Here is a 23,119-nt window from a genome sequence, read left to right on the forward strand (position 1 = left end):
TCTATGCTTTTGAGCTCTTTGAGCTCAAAAGTCTGATAGATGTTTCATAGAACAATATTTTTTTAATTTTCAAACCGCACTAACTTTGGAATAAATCAACCGATTTTCACGTGGTTGGCAGCATTTGACGCAATTTTTTTAGTTTCATGAAGAATTTTCAAGTTTGAATTGATAAAACTAGGAAATTTGAAGTAATTCCAAAAAAACACTTTTTTCGGTTTTCTTTCGTTCATGATATCTCTTGAACGAATTGACCAATTTTGACCGGCTTGACGGCGATCGACGTAATTTTTTCATGCTAATAGCTGATTAGTTTTTGAAATTGATCAGTGCATCCGTTTAAAAGTTATTCCAAAAAATGTCGGAGTTATGTTAAAAAAACACTTGTTTTCAAATATTTTATCGAGGATATTTCTCGAACCAATCAACCGATTTCTACGTTCTTGGCGGCGATCGACGCGGTTTTTTAAGCTCTAAAAATTATTTCATATCATCAAAATCGATCCGAGAAGAAATGACGAAGTTATGTCAAAAAAAAACTTTTTTCGGTTTTCTTTCGTTCACGATATCTCTCGAACGAATCAACCGATTTTGACCGGATTAGCGACGATCAGCGTGGTTTTTCAAGCTTAAGAGTGGATTAGTTTTTGAAGATGATCCGTTTAAAAGTTATTCCAAAAAAACCACTTAAAAAAAAATTTTTTTCTCATTTTTTTTGAGATTTTTTAAAATTTCTCAAAATCTATTAGTCCGAATCGGTTCAAATTCACAGGAAATCTTAGTTTGAGGGAACTCTTTAGAACGCCGTTTAGTAGATTCCGATCGGTCATTCAAAAGTTATAAGCGAGTCACATAGTCACACACACACACACACACACACACACACACACACACACACACACACACACACACACACACACACACACACACACACACACACACACACACACACACACACACACACACACACCCGTCGGAAGAAGCCAAACTGCCACCGGGCGCGTCCCCAGGTGGCGGATAGGGGGGGTCCTAACCGGTCGTAAGATCGGCGGATTGGGGCGAAATAAAATAGCCCTCGCGGACCAAATCAGGCATCGGAGCTGAAGAGTAACAGCCACCGTCCGTGTATCCTTGTGGATCGGAGAAAGCTCGCTGTTCTTCGGGGCAGAGGGTAAGAGCGAAATAAAATAGCTCTCGCGGTAAAAAACGAAAACTCCCCTTTCGGCAGGAAGGGGTGGTCACACCATCTGACCTAGGGTCACGTACGCAAGCGGATACGGTGACGCTGCTCGAAAGAGATGTGCGAAATGATCCTTATAGTGCGGTGTACGTGGTAACTCCCGGCATCTACGTGCCGCACCCACGGGAGCAAGAGGAAGCCGATGAAGGAAGCAGGTGCAGGGTCGAAGCGGTTGAGATTTCCCGCTTCAATGACCGAAAGCTCTTATAGCAATGGAGGTAGCTGTAAGAGTGATCACCCCTCCACTTCCGGAGGCATCGCGTTCGGAGACGACCTTCTGCTTTGGAGTATCACTCAAAATCATGGAAGAAACGAAAAAACAAGAAAAGGACAGGAGTATTAGTGGGCCTCACGCCCAAGAAGCAGCGATTACAGCAAACGCTGAGATGATGCGGACGCAAGCGCTGGAACGCCTCGAAAAGCTGACCAGCGAACTGCATGAGTTTGTCCAATCAAAGGTCAATATCCATAAAGAGGTAAAGGCCAAGGCAACCGGGGTAGTTAACGCCCTTCGAAGGTTTAAAAAACTGGACGAAGAATGGCAGTCACCTCGACGACTCACTCCTCGTCTTACGCCGGAGAAGAGTAGTCAACTTACTGTGGAGATCGTAGAATCAATGAACACCGGAGGAGATGGTGACGGTGAATCTGATGCTAAAGACGAAGGTCATACTTCCAACAAGTCTAACAAGAGGAAGGACCGAAACTCCCCAGATGGAATAGATGGGCAATTGACGAAGAGAAAGGACTTGAAACCAAGTCCTCCGAAAAACGTGATGAAGCAGAACGCCGAAAAAAAAGACGCGACTGATTGGAAAGATGTCCACACAAGGAAAGAGAAACGGAGGCTAGCCAAAGAACAGCTCCCAAAGGAGCCTTCAAAGAATCCCAAGCCGGAGCCTAAGCGCAAAAAACCGCTCAAATGGATCAGACCCGACGCACTGATCATCCGCCCGGCCGAGAAAGCAAAGTACGCCGAGATTCTGCGTCGCATAAAGAAGGATGTCCCTGATGAGCAGGTTCGCACAACGGTGGACAAGATCAACAAGACCAGAGGCGGGGACTTGCTGATTACGATTTCGCGGAAGAGCGTGGACAAAGGCCAAGGCCTGCAACAGACCATCGCAAACATTCTTAAGGAGGAAGCCAAAGTGATCTGCAAAGGGCCACAAGAAGACATCGAGATCCGAGACCTAGATGACACCACAACAAAGGAGGATATTTAGGCTGCCCTGCATACGGTAACCAAGGAGCTCTGCGAAATACCACCAGAGACAATCAAGATCCGCAAAGCCTACAGAGGTACCCAAACCGCTGTCATGACCCTACCGGCTGCAGCAGCTCAGAAGATATTAGAAGGAAGCGGTAAAATCTGAATTGGCTGGGTCAACTGCCGAATTAGAGCCACGAGGAAATCTACCCAATGTTACAAATGCAGGCATTTCGGGCACCACGGATCCCAGTGCAGAAGCAAGACAGATCGATCCAAGCTATGCATCAGATGCGGCCAAGGACACAAGATTGCGGACTGTAAAAACCCAGCGAAGTGTGTATTATGCGCGGAAAATAAGAGCGCAGAGAACGCTGCCCATCACGCCGGCACATACAGGTCCCCGGTATACAAAGAGGCACTCCAGAGAATGACAAGCAAGCAAACATGAGGATATTACAGCTTAACCTCAATCACTGTGAGGCCGCGCATGACCTGCTCGTGCAGACCGTGCGTGAATTAGAGCTTGATTTAGTAATAATAGCAGAGCCATACAGACACCTGAATAACCAACCTTGGGAAACTGACAGCACCACCAAGGCTGTCATCTGGTCCTGTGGCAAACTTCCCTTCCAGAGCATAGTGAGCAATGATAGCATCGGCTTTGTAGCAGCGTCTATTAACGACATCCGTTTTTATAGTTGCTATGCACCACCTAGCCTTTCCATTGCCGAATTTACTGACTTCCTGGATCAACTGACCGAAGACGCAAAGCAATACTACCCAGTAGCTATAGCAGGGGACTTCAATTCCTGGGCGGTAGACTGGGGCAGCAAGCAGACTAATACGCGAGGCAAGGCACTACGTGAAGCAATGGCCTCACTGGACGTGGTCCTTCTCAACATCGGTGAGACACTAACATATACCAAGGGAGAAGCTAGTTTGATAATAGACCTCACATTCGTCAGCAGCAGATTATTGAAAGGAAACTATTCTTGGGAAGTCTTAAACACCTACACCGCCAGCGACCACAGTGCAATACTTTGGGAAATATCGGCTGGCCGGAACCCTCTAAGAGCAACTAGACAAACTAATGCAGCTGGATGGAAAGTGAAAGACTTTGACTCGGAAGCTTTGGTAGTAGCCTTAGACAGTGACTCGACCATCATCACAGGAAATGCTGTAGAGAAGACGAAGGACTTAATGACGAGAATTGCCCAGGCGTGCGACACTTGCATGCCCCGTAAGCGTGGCATCAATAAAAGACCATCGGTGCACTGGTGGAATGATCAGATTAACGCCCTTTGCACAGCTTGTCACAAAAAGAGAAGATTATCACAGCGTGGCCACCGACGACCTAACTCTGCGGAGCTGGTCGCAGAATACAAAAAGGTCCATCGAGAACTGAACAAGGCCATCAAAGATAGCAAAAGACGCTGTTGGAAGGAACTCGTCGATGAGGTAGAAAAGGACCCATGGGACAGACCGTATAGGGTGGTCATGACCCACCTGAAGCGTCAGCCAATGCCATCACCTACGTGTCCACAGTTCCTGGAAAGAATAGTTTCTAAGCTGTTTCCTCGACAAAGTAAGTTCGGCTATTCTTCATTGCAGTAAATCGAGAAGACATTCCACCTGTCATAGAAGAGGAACTGATGGAGGCGTGTAACCGAGTAGGGAATAATAAGGCGCCGGGATTGGATGGAATCCCGAATATTGCATTAAAAACAGCTATTAAAGCAGCGCCAAATCTATTCTTAGATACCTACGATTCGTGCCTCAAAGAAGGGATTTTTCCTAGAAGATGGAAACAGCAAAGACTTGTACTTCTCCCTAAAGGGAAGAAGCCACCGGACGAGCCATCATCCTACCGACCACTCTGCATACTGGATACAGCAGGTAAGATATTAGAGCGTATAATGCACCAACGAATAGAAGCAGCCGTCGATCCACTCCTAGCAGAAGCCCAGTATGGTTTCCGGAAAGGACGATCAACGTTGGATGCGATCAACCTGGTGGTCGATACAGCTAAGAAGGCAATCGCTGGAAAGAGATGGGAACGTGGCAGAAAGAAGTATTGTTTAGTGGCTGCCATGGACATCAAAAATGCCTTTAATTCCGCTAACTGGGACTGCATCATGCGAGCTCTCGAAGATAAAGAAGTGCCAGGATACCTGCGCAGAATGGTAGCAAACTACTTTACAGACAGAGTCCTCAAATATGACACGAAAAACTGTCCAAGGGAGTACGAAATAACCGGAGGAGTGCCACAGGGCTCGGTTTTGGGTCCTTTGCTGTGGAACATCATGTATGATGGTCTCCTGAGAGTTGCATTACCATCAGAAGTGAAACTTGTTGCATATGCCGATGATGTAGCGGTAGTGATTGTCGCGAAACACTTGGAAGAGATCAATCTGGCTTTCGATATTACATTTAGCCGGATTAACCTATGGATGGAGATGATGAAGTTGGAGTTAGCCAAGCACAAAACTGAAGCTGTGCTCATCACCAGCAGAAAGATCATAGAAAACATCAAGCTTAATGTCGGCGAGCAGGAGATCGCATCGCAACCATTTATCCGATATCTGGGGGTGACGCTGGATGCCCGACTGAATAAGCAACAGGTTGAACACGTAAGTGCTAAAGCATCAGCGGTGGTAACTAGTCTATCAAGACTGATGCCGAATGTTGGAGGCCCGAAGCAGAGCAGGAGACTATTGCTGTCGTCAGTAGTCACATCAGTGCTCACATATGGAATATCCGTTTAGGAAGACGCGCTGGAGACCCAAGAATCATGGAGGAAAGCCGGACCGGTCTACCGATTAAGTGCACTGAGAGTTGCAAGCGCCTTCCGCACAATATCCGAGGAGGCAGTGTGCGTCATTTCTGGAACTCTGCCTCTTAGAGTCCTAGCTGAGAAAAGACGGAATCTATACCACCGAAAGAGGTCATCTACACTGAGCGCTGAAGAACTGAGAACTGAAGAGCGACAACATAGTATAGCAAGATGGCAACAACTATGGGATGCTGCGGAGAAGGGAAGATGGACTCATCGACTTATACCAAGGATTGACGTTTGGCTTAACCGGAATCACGGCGAGGCCAACTACTATCTGACCCAGATGTTGTCAGGACACGGCTGTTTCCGGGAGTACCTTCATCGCTTTAAGCACGATAATTCCCCAGAGTGTCCGTCTTGCCCAAGAGTTGCTGAAAATGCGGAGCACGTTTTCTTTGAGTGCCTTCGTTTTAACCCACAGCGTGATGAGTTAGAGAAGATCCTGAACAAGAAAATCACACCAGAGTCAATAGTAGAAGAAATGCTGTCATCCGAAGCTGCCTGGAACGCCACAAGCACGTTTACCACCGAAGTGCTTACAGAGCTGCGTTCCATTGAAAGAAAAAGGGCAAATGACAGAAACTAGAAAGAAGGAAAAATAACACCTTAGCGACCAGAAGGAATAGCAGTAGCTAGATCCTCCCCTCCCGAAGTAATGCCTGACGGCGATTTCCATGAGGGATTAGAGGAAAGAAGAAAAGGGGTTTAGGGTTTAGTGGGTAGGGGCGTTAGCGTCGAGTTGTAGTATGACGCTGCTTCGAGTCGCCACATATCCAGGCCGAACAGCTATGCCTGGAATCCGTAAAAGGGATTCCCCCCCCCTAAGTTAAAAAAAAAACACACACACACACACACACGCACACCTACACACACACACACACACACACACACACACACACACACACACACACACACACACACACACACACACACACACACACACACACACACACACACACACACACACACACACATACAGACACCATCGCGTGAATAGTCAGGGAAGCTTCCTATGACCTCAAAACGTCGAGATCTGATGAAAACTCGATTTTTGCAAAACGGGGTGAAAATAATAACTTCCCGATTTTTGAAAATCTTCGATTTTCTTAGCGGGAAGTTAAAAATTATTAAATATTAAAAATTAAGTTATTTTTCAAAAAAATGATTTCAAACGAACGGTAGAAATAAAAAATTGTACACTGATAAAAAAATTAACTTGACTTAACAGCCAAAATCTTGAACCAAGAATACCATTTTGAAGAAAATGATTTTCTTGAGTCAAAAGAATAAATTCTTGACAAGAAATATTTACTTAAATCAAGAATAATTTCTTGACTCAAAAATTTATTCTCTTGACTCAAGAAAATCATTTTCTTCAAAATGGTATTCTTGGTTCAAGATTTTGGCTTTTGAGTCAAGTTAATTTTTATATCAGTGTAAGTTTAATTTTATATTAATGAAGTTTCTAAAACAAGTTTTTTGCCACAATTATAGTTAACCTGTAGTTGAGATACTAAGAATTTCAGATTGACTCAAAAAAGACAATTAAGAGTGAAATTTTGCAAGAAATTGAAAATTGTTATCTCGCTGTGCCCTTTTAACATGGTTTTTGTGTATACACAGAAAAAAATTTTGTTAAGATAACCTAAGATATGTTGTGGTAACAAATGAATTTGTTAAAATAGGGATAACAAATTATATATTGAAATAACAAAATGTAGGTTATCCCATCTTTTGTTATTTCAACAAATAGTATATTACACACCTAGGGAAGTAAAATAAGAAATGGCTCAGATCACATGTAATTGTTGGCCGAGGCGAAGCCGACAAATATAAATAATGCTGTGATGCGGGAAAGAATAGGAGTTACGGTAATTATTACGTGAAGCGTTTCACATTCACGTAACAGGATATTGGTAGGAAAGGATTGAGAAAGGAATGTGGATAGAATCATCTTAATGTGAGTTTATAGAATATGCGAGAAAAAATTATTAGATAGCTCGGACTGGGATTCGAACCCAGAACCTTCCGAAGACATGTCGGCTACTCTACCATTTGAGCTATCCGGTCTATACTAAATTTCCTTTCGCTTATTCTATATACATTAAGCCACACCGTCCATCTTACGGTAAGCATTTTTACAAATATAAATAATGCTGTGAAGCGGGTGTATACTATTTTTTTGCTCGACGAAGGCAGAAAGGAGCAACTTCGTTTAGCGCAGCGGGCCGAAAGTTGACGCTTTCTGCCCGTCGAGCAAAAAATTGTTTTTATGCGTGTATATTTATACGAAAATTGCGAATTTCGCGGGGAGAATTCCCAGGGAAATTTCGTCCGGGGAGATAAAGTTGGGTCACCAAATATCCTAGTTAAAACTGAATGACAATCTATTGATGAATGAAGAAATTCTAAAGTTTTAAAAGGAAATTTTTGTATGTAAATCAAACGGGAAATTTAAATTGCGATGAAGTAAATCTTAAAAGCTTTAACTTTATATTCGAGAAGAAAAAATTGATTTTTTTCTTTTTAAAGAGATTTACATGTATAAATTTGATTTCTTTCATTTTTAAACTTGAAATCAATGAAAATCTGAAAACAAAATAGAATGTTTAAAATTTTTCTTTACTGTTTAAATTTATTCTAATATTTTTTAAAAAAAGGAATCAAGCTAAATTTTTTCAAAAAAAATTCTAGAAGTTAATTTGTAGTTAAAAGATGGTTATAGTTGCTTAACTTCTTCTCTGATAAGTTATACAGAATCATTAACAATTCAAAAACTTGAAGAACTTTTAAGGTGAAAATTTTTAAAACGGGCCGCTTTTTTGGCGTCGTAGACAATAAATGTAGAGGTGTGGAGAAGTGGAAGAAGAGTGAGAGAGAGATAAAATTGGTATGAAGAAGGCAGAGAAGAAGAACATGGAAAAGAAGAAAAAGAAGAAAGAGATTGAAAAGAGAAGGGGGTTAAATAATGTGAGAGATATGGAATTGTAGATGAGGGAAACTGAAGAGACAGAGGGAATACAGCGATTCTTGTAGCAGACTCAAGGAAGTGGCCTCGTGGAAAACGATACGCGAGGGCGGCTTAACCAGCCAACGCGAATAGAAAAGGATGATAATGTTTTTTGTGGTGATGGAGGTGGCTACAGAACTCCTGATGATGAATTTTATATTTATATAGATATAAATATTGCTGTTGGTGGCGGAGGTAGAGGAAGAAATGATGGAGGTGATGAAGGGGACGGTGAATGGGTTGTTCTGGGCGCGTGAACTTTGCCGCGAGAAATACGCGAGAATTTCCGCGCGGATGTTGTCGTCACGCTGTAGAGCAACGTTGCCGGATTATGGAGAAAAATATTATATTTATTTATATTGTTTTGATGTATTTATTATTATTTTATGAATTTTTATTAATAACTTCACTGAGACAATGCCCTGCTGATTGTTTATGTTGATTGTTAATTGCTAATTGGGAGCCTGATTATGTATTCAATGTATTTTGCACACACGAATTATGTTAGAGTGCATGTATGCATAATACTCGGGAGTGTGTATGGTATTGAAAATTATATTAGAGTAAATTTATTGAGTAGTATCATGCAAAATGGCCATGTAATCTTGAACCGGAATGCGGAAATGAGAATCTTGTGGGAATACGATTAACATTCTTATCTTTCGAGTCGATAATCGATTGATATAATGTTTTACTTTGTGATGATTAAAGACGCGGTCTGCACGGCATAGAGTGGTTCACTCTTTTTAGTCGGTCTTGTTCTCTTAGCGTGAGTTAGTTCACGAGAAATTTTCATTATCGATTGTTGGTAGTTGATTGTTAGTATATGCTCCAAAATAATACAAGACTGTACTTTCAGGGATTTTTTTAAACAGCTAAAGGAGGTATTTATCAATTGTTTTATGTTTTGCGTGAAAAAAAGCATAGACAAAATTTGATCAGAAAAATTTTTGGATTTTTGTCGAGTAATAAATTTAATTTATAAAATTATTTTTGTTAATTGTCAATAAAAATCAAATTATTTCTTTAAAGTTAATAATTGTTAGGTATATGACTTGAAAAGCAATAATTAAACTAGATAATTGTGGCTTCATGAAGTTCATGGTCGAAAAAACAACATGCAAATATGAGGCACTAAAAACGTTAAGATGTAACACTATATATCTTCATGTAGGCCGCAAGAGAGTGCTAAAAGTAAATTATCTAGTTTAATTTTTTTAAGCAGTGGTTAGAGTATTTACAAAGTCTGGAAATCTCCTTCAGTGCATTTTACATGTGGTTCAAATAAACAAACCGATGTATTGAATTGTCATTTGTTGTCACTGGTCCAGACTGAATTACCGATATCAGACTGTACACCATGTTTTTAAGAAAAAAATATAAATTACATAATCAAAAACTTTGAAACAGAAAATATGATACAACATGGATTCTAAAATCATATCTGATTAAATTTTCTTTTATTGCGAGTATTTAAAGCTTAATAACTTTTTACTTGTTAGGATTACGAAAAAACTACTTCAATACTTTTTTGTAGACAATTAAATTTTCTACAAGAATAATTGACGAAAAATACAAAAAAAAAATTTTTTTCGTAGTTTTACTGGATGAAAACGTAAATAAGATTTTTTTACGAGTCATTTAAATGGGAAAATAAAAATTCATTGAGCTTCATGAAGAATTGAGATATCAAGTTGCGCTTTGGAGAGAATTTTTTTTATACCTTAGAGAAGTTTTCAAGACAGCAGCACTTGAAAAAAAAAAAAAAATAAAAATGTTTTTTTTGGACCACTCTAATCTATATAGAAATCAACTCAAATAGATTTGAATTGTTTCAAGTTATTTTAAATTATTTAAAATTTTGTTTTTAACTAGGGTAATTTTTCTTATAGATTATTTTAAAAATTTGCATTGTAACTTAAATAATTCAGATTGATTTTTTAAATAAATAGAAGTAAAGTTTTTTTGATGCGATATTTTTATACTTACTACAATTGTGAAGTTCTTTATGCAAATGTACCATCCCGGGAAAAAATGATCAGACCTGACCATGCCTGTTCATTAGGGTGAGCCAAAAAAACTAACCTATCGAATTTATGGGTTAAAATGAACCTATATATCGAAAAAAAAAATTCCCCTGCAAGGAAAGATTTTTAGCTTAATTTTGAAAGGTGTCGGTGAGCATTCAAAGTTTCCCATTTAAATAACACGTAAAAAAATCTTTTTTCATTCAAAATAATGTAACTTTTGAACCACTTGAGATAAAAATTTTTTGATGGCAGATTCTTGAAGGGCATTAAATTTTCTACAAAATCATGCCTAGTTCCATTTTTTAAAGTCAAAAATTCATATATTTACTGGCCATGAAAATTAAACAAAAAATCAAAATAAGCAATTTTAGGCATTTATTGTCAGAAATCTTTATATTTAAGGAAATAAATTACTTTGAAATGAGATAAGGCATGTTAAAAACATTTATTTATTTATTAATAAAATTTAACTTATTACAATTAGGATATTGCTGACGATGTAATTATACTATTTGCAGAATAAATTGTTTTTGCTCTTCGTTTTTCGTCAGAGTTCGATTATATTTTTGTATTAATGCGATACCTCGTTCAGCAATATCATTAACACACTTGATGCTCTTAATAGTATTGAAGCACATTTTGTAAGAATCATTTTCTATCCAGTGCTCGGGCTCAATATCTAAAAAGTCTGGCGATAACTGAAGTTGGTTGAAAAATTCTAAGGTTCTTTTTGTGATAAAATCACTGATGTCTGGAACAAATCGCGTTAAGTTGATTTTTAGATAATATTATTCTTTTTTCATCAATTTTGTTCTCTTTTTTTTTTATCGCGTTTACCATTTTCTTTTTAACTTCTAAACTAATACTAGAATCGAAAAATGACATAGCAGCAAGTATTTCTGTCAGATACCATAAATGTCGCGAAAATGTTGAAACAGTAGCATCTGAAATCTTTGTATTAATATTTTTATGATTAATTAACTTTTTCAAAAATTCTAAGTCTTGAGCTGGAGCGCTTATCGGACAAGGAGCTTTAAACCACGCTTTTATATAAATGATACTTATGAAAACACAAACATCACCTAAGCCAAGTTATTCTTTTTTGCTACCAACATTGAATTGTTTTTGGAAAATATATATTTTGAGGCAATAGATGGCCTTGGACATCCATCTCGCATGATGAGTTGCTCCAGGAGCTTTGATCGTGATAAGATTAGTTTGAGTGCCGTCTAAGAAAATGTATATCAATTCTAGAAATTCTTTGTAATCATCTCGTGGATGATGCTCCTAAAATGATGATATTTTTAAATTAATAGAAACTTGAATTAACTAAAATTAAATAAAAAAATAAAAAAAATACTTACATCAAGTTGTTTGGAAATGAATTCTAATACACTGTATCAGTCATTCATTACTTTATTACGAATTATTGCATTATCTAACCCCGTTATATAATCATTAGTATCAATATTCTTCCAAGATCGCCGGAATCTTTCAAATGTCGATACATTTGGACCTGACATTGCCGGTAAACAAGTTTGGCATGCTTCTTTTGAAGAACTAACTCATACATATGATTTCGGCAAGCGAAATAAAGAAATTTTTTTTCTAAAATACGTTCTAACAATACACATGCACCACTGTATGGCCCTACAATAGTAAACATAATGAATTAAAAGAGAAGATTTGTCAAACGTTGACTGAAATTTAGTTTACCTGAATTGGAAGCCGTGGTATCGAAACATAAGCCTTTGATGCAGTTTGTAATTCCCCATCTGTCCAATAGGTCAATTATCGACATAGCTTGATGCTCTCCTGCCCCGCTTTCAGTTTTCGGTATGCCAAGTAATTGTTCAAAATTCAAGCCAGATACAAGAACTGCAAGCCTATCTACTTTATCATAGATACAAATATCCTGAAGAAATTTTGTATCCCACACAGTAAAAAATATTGTGTATTTGTGTCGAAAACGGTTTGTGTTAAAAATTGTAGTGTGTTAAAATAACACAAAGTTTGTGTTACTTTATTTTGTAACATAAAAAATGTGTTATACACTCTTTATTAACACATTTTGTATGTTACTGTGGAATTAACGCAAAGTTTGTGTCAAAATCTCCATCAATATAACATTAACTTTGTGTTAATAGCGCGTCGGTTCTTTACTTTACGCAGCAACCGTTTTCACAAAGTGAGCGTCATCAATGGCATCTATTTTGTTCGTGTTTTGAGTGTTAATAATAAAGTTATTTATTCTAAAAATTAAAGATAAAGTGAGTTTATAATACGAACAAAAAAATTGATGTAATCAACGGTGAGTGATTATTTATTTATTATTGAAATTTCTGAATACTGTAGATAACCTTTTTCTTCAAAGATAACCTTAAAATTTGTTTTTATAAAATTAAGTACTCTTAATAGTAGATATTGAAAAAATATTCTCTGTAAAATTAATGATTATTATAAATTAAAATTTCTGAATTTTTTAACTGCCAGTTACTGATTTTTGTTTTTATTAATTTTTTTTTTTTTTTTTTTTATACCAAGTATGCAATACTAAAATTTATTTTGATGTAAGTTTTATTTTTTTTTAGGTAAGTGGGAATTCATCTAACATTCAAAAATTTGATGTAAATCAAAGTCAAAAAGTGACTGTCATGTTTATTCTGGAGTGGAAAAATACTAAAGTTTGAGCCAAACTAAATTTGCCTGCTACGTTTAACAACCTTGTTTTAAAAGATTAATCTTCATTATAACTAATTATTTCTTATAATCTAATATTCTTATAATCTAATATGAAAATATAATAAATATTATTAAATAATAAAGACAATTATATTTTTTAATTTGCTGCTTTATTTCTAAAATCTATAAATTGTTTTTCGATTTAATTATTTAAAATTTTACCTACAATTATTTACATTCAATAACTGTTGATTTAATAAAATGTAAATAAAAAAAAAATTTTTTTTTTAATAAATATTATTGACTACAGTTGAGGAAATAAAAAAAATTTATTTTATAGGTATAAAACAGTTGATTAGAATAAATAAAATTATTTAACATTTATTTTGTGTTAAGATTGACATTCTAAAAGTGTAAGATTCTTTGCGCCCTCTTGTGGCGATATTTTAACATAATCTTTGTGTTAAAAAAGGGGTTACACAAAGTTTGTGTCAAAATTTCAACACAAATTTCGTGTCAACCGTTTTTAACACACAAACTGTGTTGATTTTACACAATATTTTTTACTGTGCAGTGAAGGATAAGACTTCCAGGAAATTGAATGTTATTCCTTAAATCATCTACAATATCTTGCCTAGCTTCGAGTCGACGTCTTCGAACAGTGTTGTAGCTCAAATTAGTATCTTCTGTAGGCATCCCTAAAGACTCAGAGACTGCACCAAGAATATATACTACGTATCTGTTACCGGTATTCGTTCGATCAAGAGCGCTAACTACTGCAGGGCTTACGACGTCGATTTTTCTTTGTTTTTTAATATTTTCTGAATAAGGATCTTCTAAATCTGAAGTGTGTCGTTTTAAATCATCGGAAAATGATGAAATCGATTTTTCAAGCTCGTGTTCAGATGATGAATGAAAAGATGTACTTTGACTTGTACCTAAAAATTAGAATTAATTAAAAAAAAATCATTATTATTAATACAAAAGAGATATAGGGGAGCCTGGGGCACGATGGCCCCCTCCCCAAAAAATCATATAAAAAAATTTTTTTTTTCCACTGAAGCCATTACCATCAAAATCTAGAGATTCTCCGCTCAAAAAACCTCGTCGAGGGAAAACCATGATTCTTACAAGTCTTGGTTATCGCTGAGAACTCAAAGAAAAAAAAATCAAAATGAAGAAAAAAAAAAGACCTCAGTTAAACAAAATAAAAAAAAAAAAATAAATAAAATCAAAACCAAAAAATTTGAAAAAAAAAATGCTTAAAATATAAAAATGATGATTGCAATTGTCTTTGTAATAAATGTAAATTGTAATAAATGGTCTCATGATTCTTGCGCAGGTATTGGCGAAGATTATTCTGATGAATTTTGTCTGTGATCATTGCGAATAATCGTATATTCATTAAATTATCTCGATGTGGTTTCCTAATTATCGAACACATATTTCATGTTTTATTCAATATATAATTTTCTTTAACGTTTTAAAAAATAATTATAAATTTTATTGTTAAGCTGTTAATTAGTTTTAAATAGATAATAATTAATAATATAATTAATTTCTCTTATTGCACTTAGAGGTTTTAAACTAATAAACAAGAAAAAATACAGAGATGTTATTTAGCAATGAGTTGTACATTAGTTTACATTGATTGAAATCACATATTGAATTTTCAGATTGAGCTTTTGAAATACGTCATATCTTGAACCAGACCTTTTTTTTCTTTATTTTTATCGTCAAAATTAGAAATATGAATTGCGTAGGATAAGACCTTGGAGGAATTCAAATAAAACTTTGAGATTGGGTTTCTGCCTGGTGCAGAAGATACTATAATCAATAATTAATAATATAATTATTACCGTTTTAATTTCAAAGACTGTGTTCTCAATTTTTTATAAGCTATATAATTCAAATTTTTGTTAAACTTTTTAGTTCTATTAAATACTTTTCGATTTTTTTTACCCAAGATAAATATAATTGACCTGAAAAGGCCTAAAATAAATTCTCTAAATTTATCACAATTCAAAAAAAAAAATAATTTTTTCGTTACAATTTTTTTTTTTTCGAGTGGTCCATTATGCCCCACATATCACATATTGGCCCGAAATATCATAAAAACATCATAGAGGTCATAACTTGACGAGTTGAAAAAAAAATTTTCACCTCATTTTTGAGGGGGGCCGTCGTGCCCCAGGGGGCCTTCGTGCCCCAGGTTCCCCTATTAATCTTCGTAAGTGACTTACTTGGTTTATCTAGCTCTGGAGTTTGTATATTACTTAATACAGAATTTACAGTTGAATGTCTGAATTGCATATCTTCGTTCAACAAAGTTTTTTGGTTATCAGTTAGAAACTGTTCCGATGTTTTTTTAGAAATATTAAGTAATTTATCTAATTTTTTATTAAAGTCATTTTCTTTAGTTTTTTTTTAAATAGTTTTTTTATTTTTTCGAGATTTCAAAAAATTTTTCCACTCACGAAACAAACGTTTAATATTACACACAACGGAAACCAGTTTAATTGTAGGAAGATTGAATTCACTCCATATTTTTAATACTTCCTTTGCAACTTCTGCAGCACTGTTATCAATAGTTAGTTTAAGAGACTTGTGTTTATAAAAGAAAATACTCAAAATTTGTCGATTTGTTGGAAGTTTACGACTACTGATTTGGCTAGTTTCAAAACCAACTAAAAATATTAAATTTTTTGCCATCATAATTTTTATTAACGTAATTATACTTGTTCTGTGATGTGTCTGCTTCAATAATTGAAAAATAAGTAGCGAGAATTTTTTTTTAAAACAAACAGGTTATGAAGAAATTGTCTGTGCTTCAATTATTGAAAAATAAGTAACGAAAATTTATTTTTAAAACAAATAGGTTATAAAGAAATTGTATTGTGTAATTGTAAATATTCGATAGATATACTAGAAAATTATCGTAATAATAACTACTCGAATAAAACTGATTCACGTAAATTAATGTCAAAGTTGAATTATATATTACAACTGAACAATCAAAACACTTGAAGAAAAAATTTCTCTATGACAATTAGGGATGTACGATTCAAGATCGATCTTCACTAGAATCGATTTATTTATGTAGACAATTCGATTATTTTAATCGATTCGTTTCATAAAAACGATTCGAGAGATCGATTCTTTTAGTTGAAGATTGATTGACTGAAAACAAAATGGCGAAGTGACCGGGGATTTTAAGATGTAAACTTTATTCTAGTGTATAATTTAAGGAATAAAATTTTTTCACGTTCAAATAAAAATCTTTTGATTACAATGTTTAGTTTTTATTAGTTATTTTTATAATGATAAGCGATATTAATTTATAATTTCAAAATCGATGCAATCTATACTTTTGTAGATTGAAGAGTACTCCTTTGATGTCACTGGATAGTACCCCCTCTCGATGAGATAGAGAATAAACAATAAAGCGTAATTATTGTCATCTATATAATAAATTTAATTAGAATTATAACAATAAAATAGCTGAACATGAATTCATATTTACTTACGTTCAATGTTTAAGTAAGTTATAAAATCCAAATTTTCCACTTTGTGAGCAGCTTCTTCATCGATTTGAAAGTAAAAAATATATTTTCTTTCACCAGATTGATCTGCACAATATACAGTTGTTAAATTGTAACTTATACTTTAGAAAAATTATCAAATAGATTTTATTGATTTACAATAATAATTATTTTAAATAAAGTGAAGTACTTACGCGGAACTGCAGAAACTTTTATTTCACCTGGCTGTGCCATGTTTTACCACAGAAAATGAAATGTCAAATTTAACAATCGGGATACGTTGAATGAAATCTGGTTATGAAATATTGTATACAGTTGTTCCAGAATTCTAAAAAATGTCTTTCTCTGGGGAGACTTGGGAGACTTAGTTTTAGAACAATAACTCAGTAAGCTCGCGACAAATAAATAAGATAATATAGGTATAGCATTAGCATTGGGGAGTAGTTACGGCGCTGCGATCGTTGAGTTTGAAATTGTCTTTTGTTTTTAATAATAAGTATAATATCAGAAGTTCTGTTACTGTACGATTCAACGTTGTTTATAAATTCACTAATAATGAGGTATTTTAAAGCTTGTAAGTATTATAGTATATTACACACCTAGGGAAGTAAAGTAAGAAATGTCTCAGATCACATGTAATTGTCGGCCGAGGCGAAGCCGAGTTGTAGCTTTCTGCCCGTTGAGCAAAAAAATAATTTTATTTAAATTCAATTGATATTTAATTTACAGAATAATATAATAAAATAATAAATTAAATAATTAAAAAGTGCATGCAAAAAAATAAATTAATTAATACTTGAAATATAATGACACTGAAGTTGAAAGATATTAAAAATTTTTTTAGAATTTTATAGCAATTAAATTGTTATAAAAAAATTTAATTAAAAATTCTACATGTGAAATTTAATAAAAATTATAAGTGAAAATTTTTAGAAGCATTTTTTATTGTTATTAATTTGTTAAAAAAATTTTTTAAATTGACAGCTGATAGCTAACTTCAGTATTATGAAATATAGGAAAAACATTTTACATTTATTTTTTATTAAATTAATTTAATTCTTACTTTCAGTGCCGTCTTCTGAACGAACATTTAAAATTTTTTTTTCATTTAACCAAGATATGGTTTGGTGTGTAGAAGGGATTAATTTCCAAAATTATATAGCAATAACAAGGTTTGTTTTGTTACTTATTACTCACCCGTCACAGAAACATATTTTATTAATATATTCCATAACTTAATTAACACATTCTTAATTATTTAGTAATAATGACCATGCTCGTCGCTTTATGTGGGACCGGGTTATGGAAGGAGGAATCGAGACTCCTGATAATGGAGTTCATCGTATAGACATGAGTGAAAATGGTCTGGATTTGTAAGTATTTTCTTTATATTTCATTAAATAGATATGAGATACATTAATAACTAATAAAAATCTAAATTATTTAATTATAACTATTTTTGATTTTAGTAAGTCAATTGACAGACTTACAGACACCGAAGATGACTCAAATAAAGATAAAGATAATTCTTCAGAAAATGAAACGGACAAAGGTAATTAGTAATTAGTAACTGAAATAACAATAACATAAACAATAATTTAACAATAATAATTAATTTTTATAGAAAAGTTAAGCAGTAACGACGACGTTTTATTAAACAATGATATTCAGGTACAAGAAGTTATTAAGTCAAGTTCTCAAAATCGACCTGAAATCCCTGTTTAAAATTTCCAATAGGATCCTATCAAAAGCGACAAAAGCCACTTAGAAACCCATAAATTTTATTGATTTCTAAGTGGCTTTTGTCGCTTTTGATGGGATCTTATTGGAGATTTTCAACAGGGATGGAATCTACCAAACCTAGGTCAAAAAATTTAAATCTTGGGTATTCATTATATTTATTATTTTAAAAATCTTTTAGCGATTACTTGTTAATTTTTTCAATAGCTTAATGACTATAAAATTTTTTAGAAAAATAGTTAAAAATACGAGGAAGAAAAAATCTACTGTTTGGAGCTTTTTTATTAAAACTCTAAAAGGAGGAGAATGTAAATTATGCACAAAAAATGTTGCAGCTCCTGGTAACACGACTAATTTAAAAAATCATTTAAAAAGGTCACATTATGGAAGCTACGCTAGTGTCGTTGTTGATATTAGCGTAAACGATCGTTCTGAGGTCATTTTTTTTATTATTTTAATTCCAATATTATTGTTTTACTTATATCGAAATTGAAATTGAGACAAAAAAACTTTTCAGGATGCAGTTGAAATCAACAGCAATAGAAAAGATTTAAATACTCAATCGAAAACATTTAATTCAGAGCAGCAAAGAATTGATGTGAGTTTTAATCGAATGTAGTCATTTAAAAGTGAGTAATGGGAATTTTTATTTAATTATAAGATGTTAATTTTATTTACAAGTTTTAAATGAAATTAGTAATGTCCTTACGTAGATGGCGGCAGTCAACATGAAAAAATCACAAATACATTAGTATTTATGATTGTTAAAGATGATTTACCGTACATGGCTACTGAGAAACAGGGCTTAAGAATGTTATTAACGACAATTTGTCCTCACTATCAGATTTCTAGTCGACAGAAAATAACTGAGTTGATAGAAGAAAAAGCTAAAGTTCTGACCATGCTATTAAAAAAAAAATTAGAAGCTATCGATTCTTTTTCGATGACTGCTGACGTTTGCACAGAGACAAAGACCTCGCGAAGTTTCCTAGGCTGTACAGTCCATTACGTAGAAGAAAACTCGTTAAAAACTTTATTTAACTTTAGATATGGTTGAATTGACTGATCGGCATACAGCTAAAAATATTTCAAAACAATTTGAAAATATACTAGTAAAGTGGAATATTCCAAAACATAAAATCACTGCAGTTGTAACTGACAATGGTGCAAACATGGTAAAAGCTGTAAATGATACTTTTGGAGTTTACAAAGGCTTAAGATGTTTTGCACATTCTCTAAATTTGGCTATGACTGATACCTTTGATAAATGTCAAGAACTAAAAGAAATCATTGACAAAGTTCACAATGTAGTTATTTTTTTCAAAAGTCCAATAGCAGCTGCTGAATTGAAAAAGGTACAAAACAGTGATGAAGTTTTAAGACTCATTCAAAACGTTCCAACTCGGTGGAATTCTAAATTTTACATGCTTGAAAGATTTTTAAGAATGTTGGATTCAATAGTGACTGCGCTTGTGAAATGTGATAAAGCTAATCTCTTATTATCAGCGTCTGATGTAACAATACTCCGTGAAGTAGTAGAGCTACTTCGACCGGCAGAAAATGTTACAAAAAGAATAAGTGGCCAAAATTATGTGACTAGTAGTGAAATGTTATACCATTTACATTATTTGTTCACAACATTATCAAAGTTACCTGTAACCACTGAAATTACCCAAAAAGTGAAACAAAAATTGGTGCAGTCTATAAGTAGCCGCTTCAAATCTATTAAAAGTCACCCGTTGGTTGGTCCTGCTGCAATCCTCGATCTAAGAATGAAAAAAAAATTTTTTCTACCCGGAACATCGTACTCTGCCATGCGAAAAAAAATAAATGACCTCTTGTCCGGAACTGAAAAATCGAAACCTACTAACCAACTTAAAACTCCAATTAATAAAAACAGTATTGATAATGACCTTTTCAACTATCATCGTCAATTAGTGAAACAAGACCAAGAGTTACATGAACACTCAACTGTTGAAAAAGGGGACATTGATCTAAAAAAATTTTTGGATCAAGTATCATTGAAATTGAAAATGATCCAATTGACTATTGGTTCCAAAAAAAAAAATGAAGCTCCTCGGTTATCAAAACTATCAATAAAATATTTATCTATACCAGCTACTTCTGTTCCATCGGAAAGACTGTTTTCTTCTGCTGGTCAAATAGCTTCCGCTATTCGAAATCGGATTAGTGCTGCTCATTTACAACAATTACTGTTTTTGAAATCAATTAACATTGAAGAATGGAAGCTTGATTAAAAAATATTTAAACTATAATTATTTAATTATTTAACTGTTTAAATTATAATTATTTAATAAGTAATTAACATAATCATTTTACTGTTTAACTTTTCATTATTTTACTGTTTAACTTGTCATTATTTTACTGTTTAACTTGTAATTATTTAATTAATTAAATTAAATAATGGTTTTAATTTAAAAATAAAAATTTATATCTGAATTTAATAATATATACCCTCGTTAATTTTACAATTCAATTTTTTAAGAATCGATTTCTTTACTATCGATTATATCTAGAATTGATTCTTTATTAAAACTTCAATTCGATTTTTGAAAATCGATCTTTTTTGCGATATCGTACATCCCTAATGACAATGTTTGTTGGAAGTATTATAAAACTATACCAATACTTAAGAGGGAACCACTATCGAATTCCCTGAGAAGCTGTCCATGATGAACAATAAGGACTGAGCGCCCCGTCTCCACCCCCGTACTTATCTCATTTCAAAGTAATTTATTTCCTTAAATATAAAGATTTCTGACAATAAATGCCTAAAATTGCTTATTTTAATTTTTTGTTTAATTTTCATGGCCAGTAAATATATGAATTTTTGACTTTAAAAAATGGAACTAGGCATGATTTTGTAGAAAATTTAATGCCCTTCAAGAATCTGTCATCAAAAAATTTTTATCTCAAGTGGTTCAAAAGTTACATTATTTTGAATGAAAAAAGATTTTTTTACGTGTTATTTAAATGGGAAACTTTGAATGCTCACCGACACCTTTCAAAATTAAGCTAAAAATCTTTCCTTGCAGGGGAATTTTTTTTTCGATAAGGTAAAAGCCCCAATAGATGATCACGTACCAGTATATGATCACTCCATGTATTTGTATATCTGTATTCACAAATATAGGTATACAAATACATGGAGTGATCATATACTGGTACATGATCATATATTGGGGCTTTTACCTTATATAGGTTCATTTTAACCCATAAATTCGATAGGTTAGTTTTTTTGGCTCACCTTACTGTTCATGTATGATCAGGCCTGAAATTAGATCTGATCATACCTATTCATGTATGATCAGGCCTGTTTATGTATGATCAGGCCTGAAATTAGACATGATCATGCCTGTCCATGCCTGTTCATGCCTACTCATGCTTGAAGCGTCAAATACGCTCATGTCTGATCAGGCCTGTCCATGTCTGAAGGGTTTAATACACTCAGGTCTGTTCATGTCTGATCAGGCCTGTTCATGCCTGTCCATGTCTGAAGGGTTATACGCTCATGCCTGTTTATGTCTGATCAGGCCTGTCCATGCCTATTCATGTCTGATCAGGCCTGTCCATGCCTGTTCATGTCTGAAGCATTAAATATGCTCAGGCCTTTTCATGCCTGTCCATGTATTTTCATGCCTGTCCATGCCTAGAAAATTTAATTAAATTTACCCTACGGTAGGTTTTTAATGATAATCAAAATACGTTTATTTATTGAATAGTAAAATATTCCGTTTATTGATAATTTACAAATTTATTCATTTATTTATTTATTTATTTATAAAAAAAAATTATTCCGGTATGATCATTTTTTCGACAAATTTCCCTGCCACATACACCCATCCATACACGGACGTCCAGAAAAGATTATGTTTAATGTTATTATTTACTATGTTAAACAAAAAAATTGTTATTGAAATAAATTTTATGTGCCTGACAAATTATTTGACTTGATATAAGTGTACTCATATTAATCTGTAAGTGCGATATAAATAACAAAAAATCAATTTCAGTTTCGAGAAAACTGCTTTTTTTGAAATGTCGAGAGTAGAGCACAATGTCGAGAGTAGAGCCTTAAAAAAAAAAAAGAAAAGTTATAACACCTATGAAGTGTGAAGAACTCATTATAGTTATCACAATAATGACATTTCAACTCATTTTATTTAAAAAAAATATGGATTTACATAAAAAAAAAAAAAAAAAAAAAAAAACAATAGTAATATTCTATTTGAAGAAAAATGTATTTGACTCAATTACAAAATTTTCATTTCTATTGGCCCAATAATCATGTCCCTACTGATGAAGTGTAATGAATTATGTCTTATTTTACAAATTACAAAATACCATCGATATTACAAAAATCTGTGCTTTGATGATGGTAACAACTGATGAATTTGTTTTAAAATTAAAGTATTTTTTCAAAGTTTAGATTTACAAGCAATATATATTTATGATTTTTTACTTTCAGAAGCAAAAGATAATGATAATCCATGATGTTAATAATGTCCTTGTAGATTTAAATTAAAGATGAATATTGGGAAATAAGGACCACCATATGTGGAAAATTTTTTTATTATTCTTGCCAACGTTTCGTCAAAATTTTTAATGATGATAATGATAACGATAATGGAGACGGCATTGGAGTAGTGTTTAGCTAAATTGATATTTTAATTTTTTCTATAATCAAATACATATTATTTTCAAATAAAATGAGTAGAAGAGTCATTATTTTTACCAGTGTTATAATTTTTTTTTCTTTAAGGCTAATAATTAATTATGATTAAAAAAATAATGATACGCCCTTT

The 23,119-nt window shown here is 33.7% G+C and overlaps 2 protein-coding genes across 3 annotated transcripts; one reads left to right on the forward strand and one right to left on the reverse strand.

Annotated features, from left to right (window-relative positions):
- Positions 1-10,624: 10,624 nt before the first annotated feature.
- On the reverse strand, positions 10,625-16,055 carry LOC123271702. The gene is made up of 5 exons (XM_044738092.1): positions 15,255-16,055; positions 13,585-13,949; positions 12,046-12,265; positions 11,694-11,979; positions 10,625-11,616 (listed from the first exon to the last, which is right to left on the reverse strand). The coding sequence occupies exons 1-4, from the start codon at positions 15,322-15,324 to the stop codon at positions 11,777-11,779; spliced, it is 858 nt and encodes a 285-aa protein (XP_044594027.1). The 5' UTR covers positions 15,325-16,055; the 3' UTR covers positions 10,625-11,616; positions 11,694-11,776.
- Positions 16,056-17,550: 1,495 nt separating this feature from the next.
- On the forward strand, positions 17,551-20,574 carry LOC123271750 (zinc finger BED domain-containing protein 4-like). 2 transcript variants are annotated; one of them, XM_044738147.1, is made up of 7 exons: positions 17,551-17,725; positions 17,816-17,926; positions 18,023-18,105; positions 18,178-18,438; positions 18,525-18,729; positions 18,811-18,922; positions 19,064-20,574. In XM_044738147.1, exon 7 carries the CDS (start codon positions 19,343-19,345, stop codon positions 20,549-20,551), a length of 1,209 nt encoding a protein of 402 aa, XP_044594082.1. In that variant the 5' UTR covers positions 17,551-17,725; positions 17,816-17,926; positions 18,023-18,105; positions 18,178-18,438; positions 18,525-18,729; positions 18,811-18,922; positions 19,064-19,342; the 3' UTR covers positions 20,552-20,574. The 2 variants fall into 2 exon arrangements, with proteins under 2 accessions (XP_044594082.1, XP_044594081.1); XM_044738146.1 differs by having other exon boundaries at positions 17,554-17,725; positions 19,007-20,574.
- The last annotated feature ends 2,545 nt before the right edge of the window (positions 20,575-23,119 follow it).

The sequence above is a fragment of the Cotesia glomerata genome, linkage group LG9 (genome assembly GCF_020080835.1).
Source record: "Cotesia glomerata isolate CgM1 linkage group LG9, MPM_Cglom_v2.3, whole genome shotgun sequence".
NCBI lineage: Eukaryota > Metazoa > Arthropoda > Insecta > Hymenoptera > Braconidae > Cotesia > Cotesia glomerata.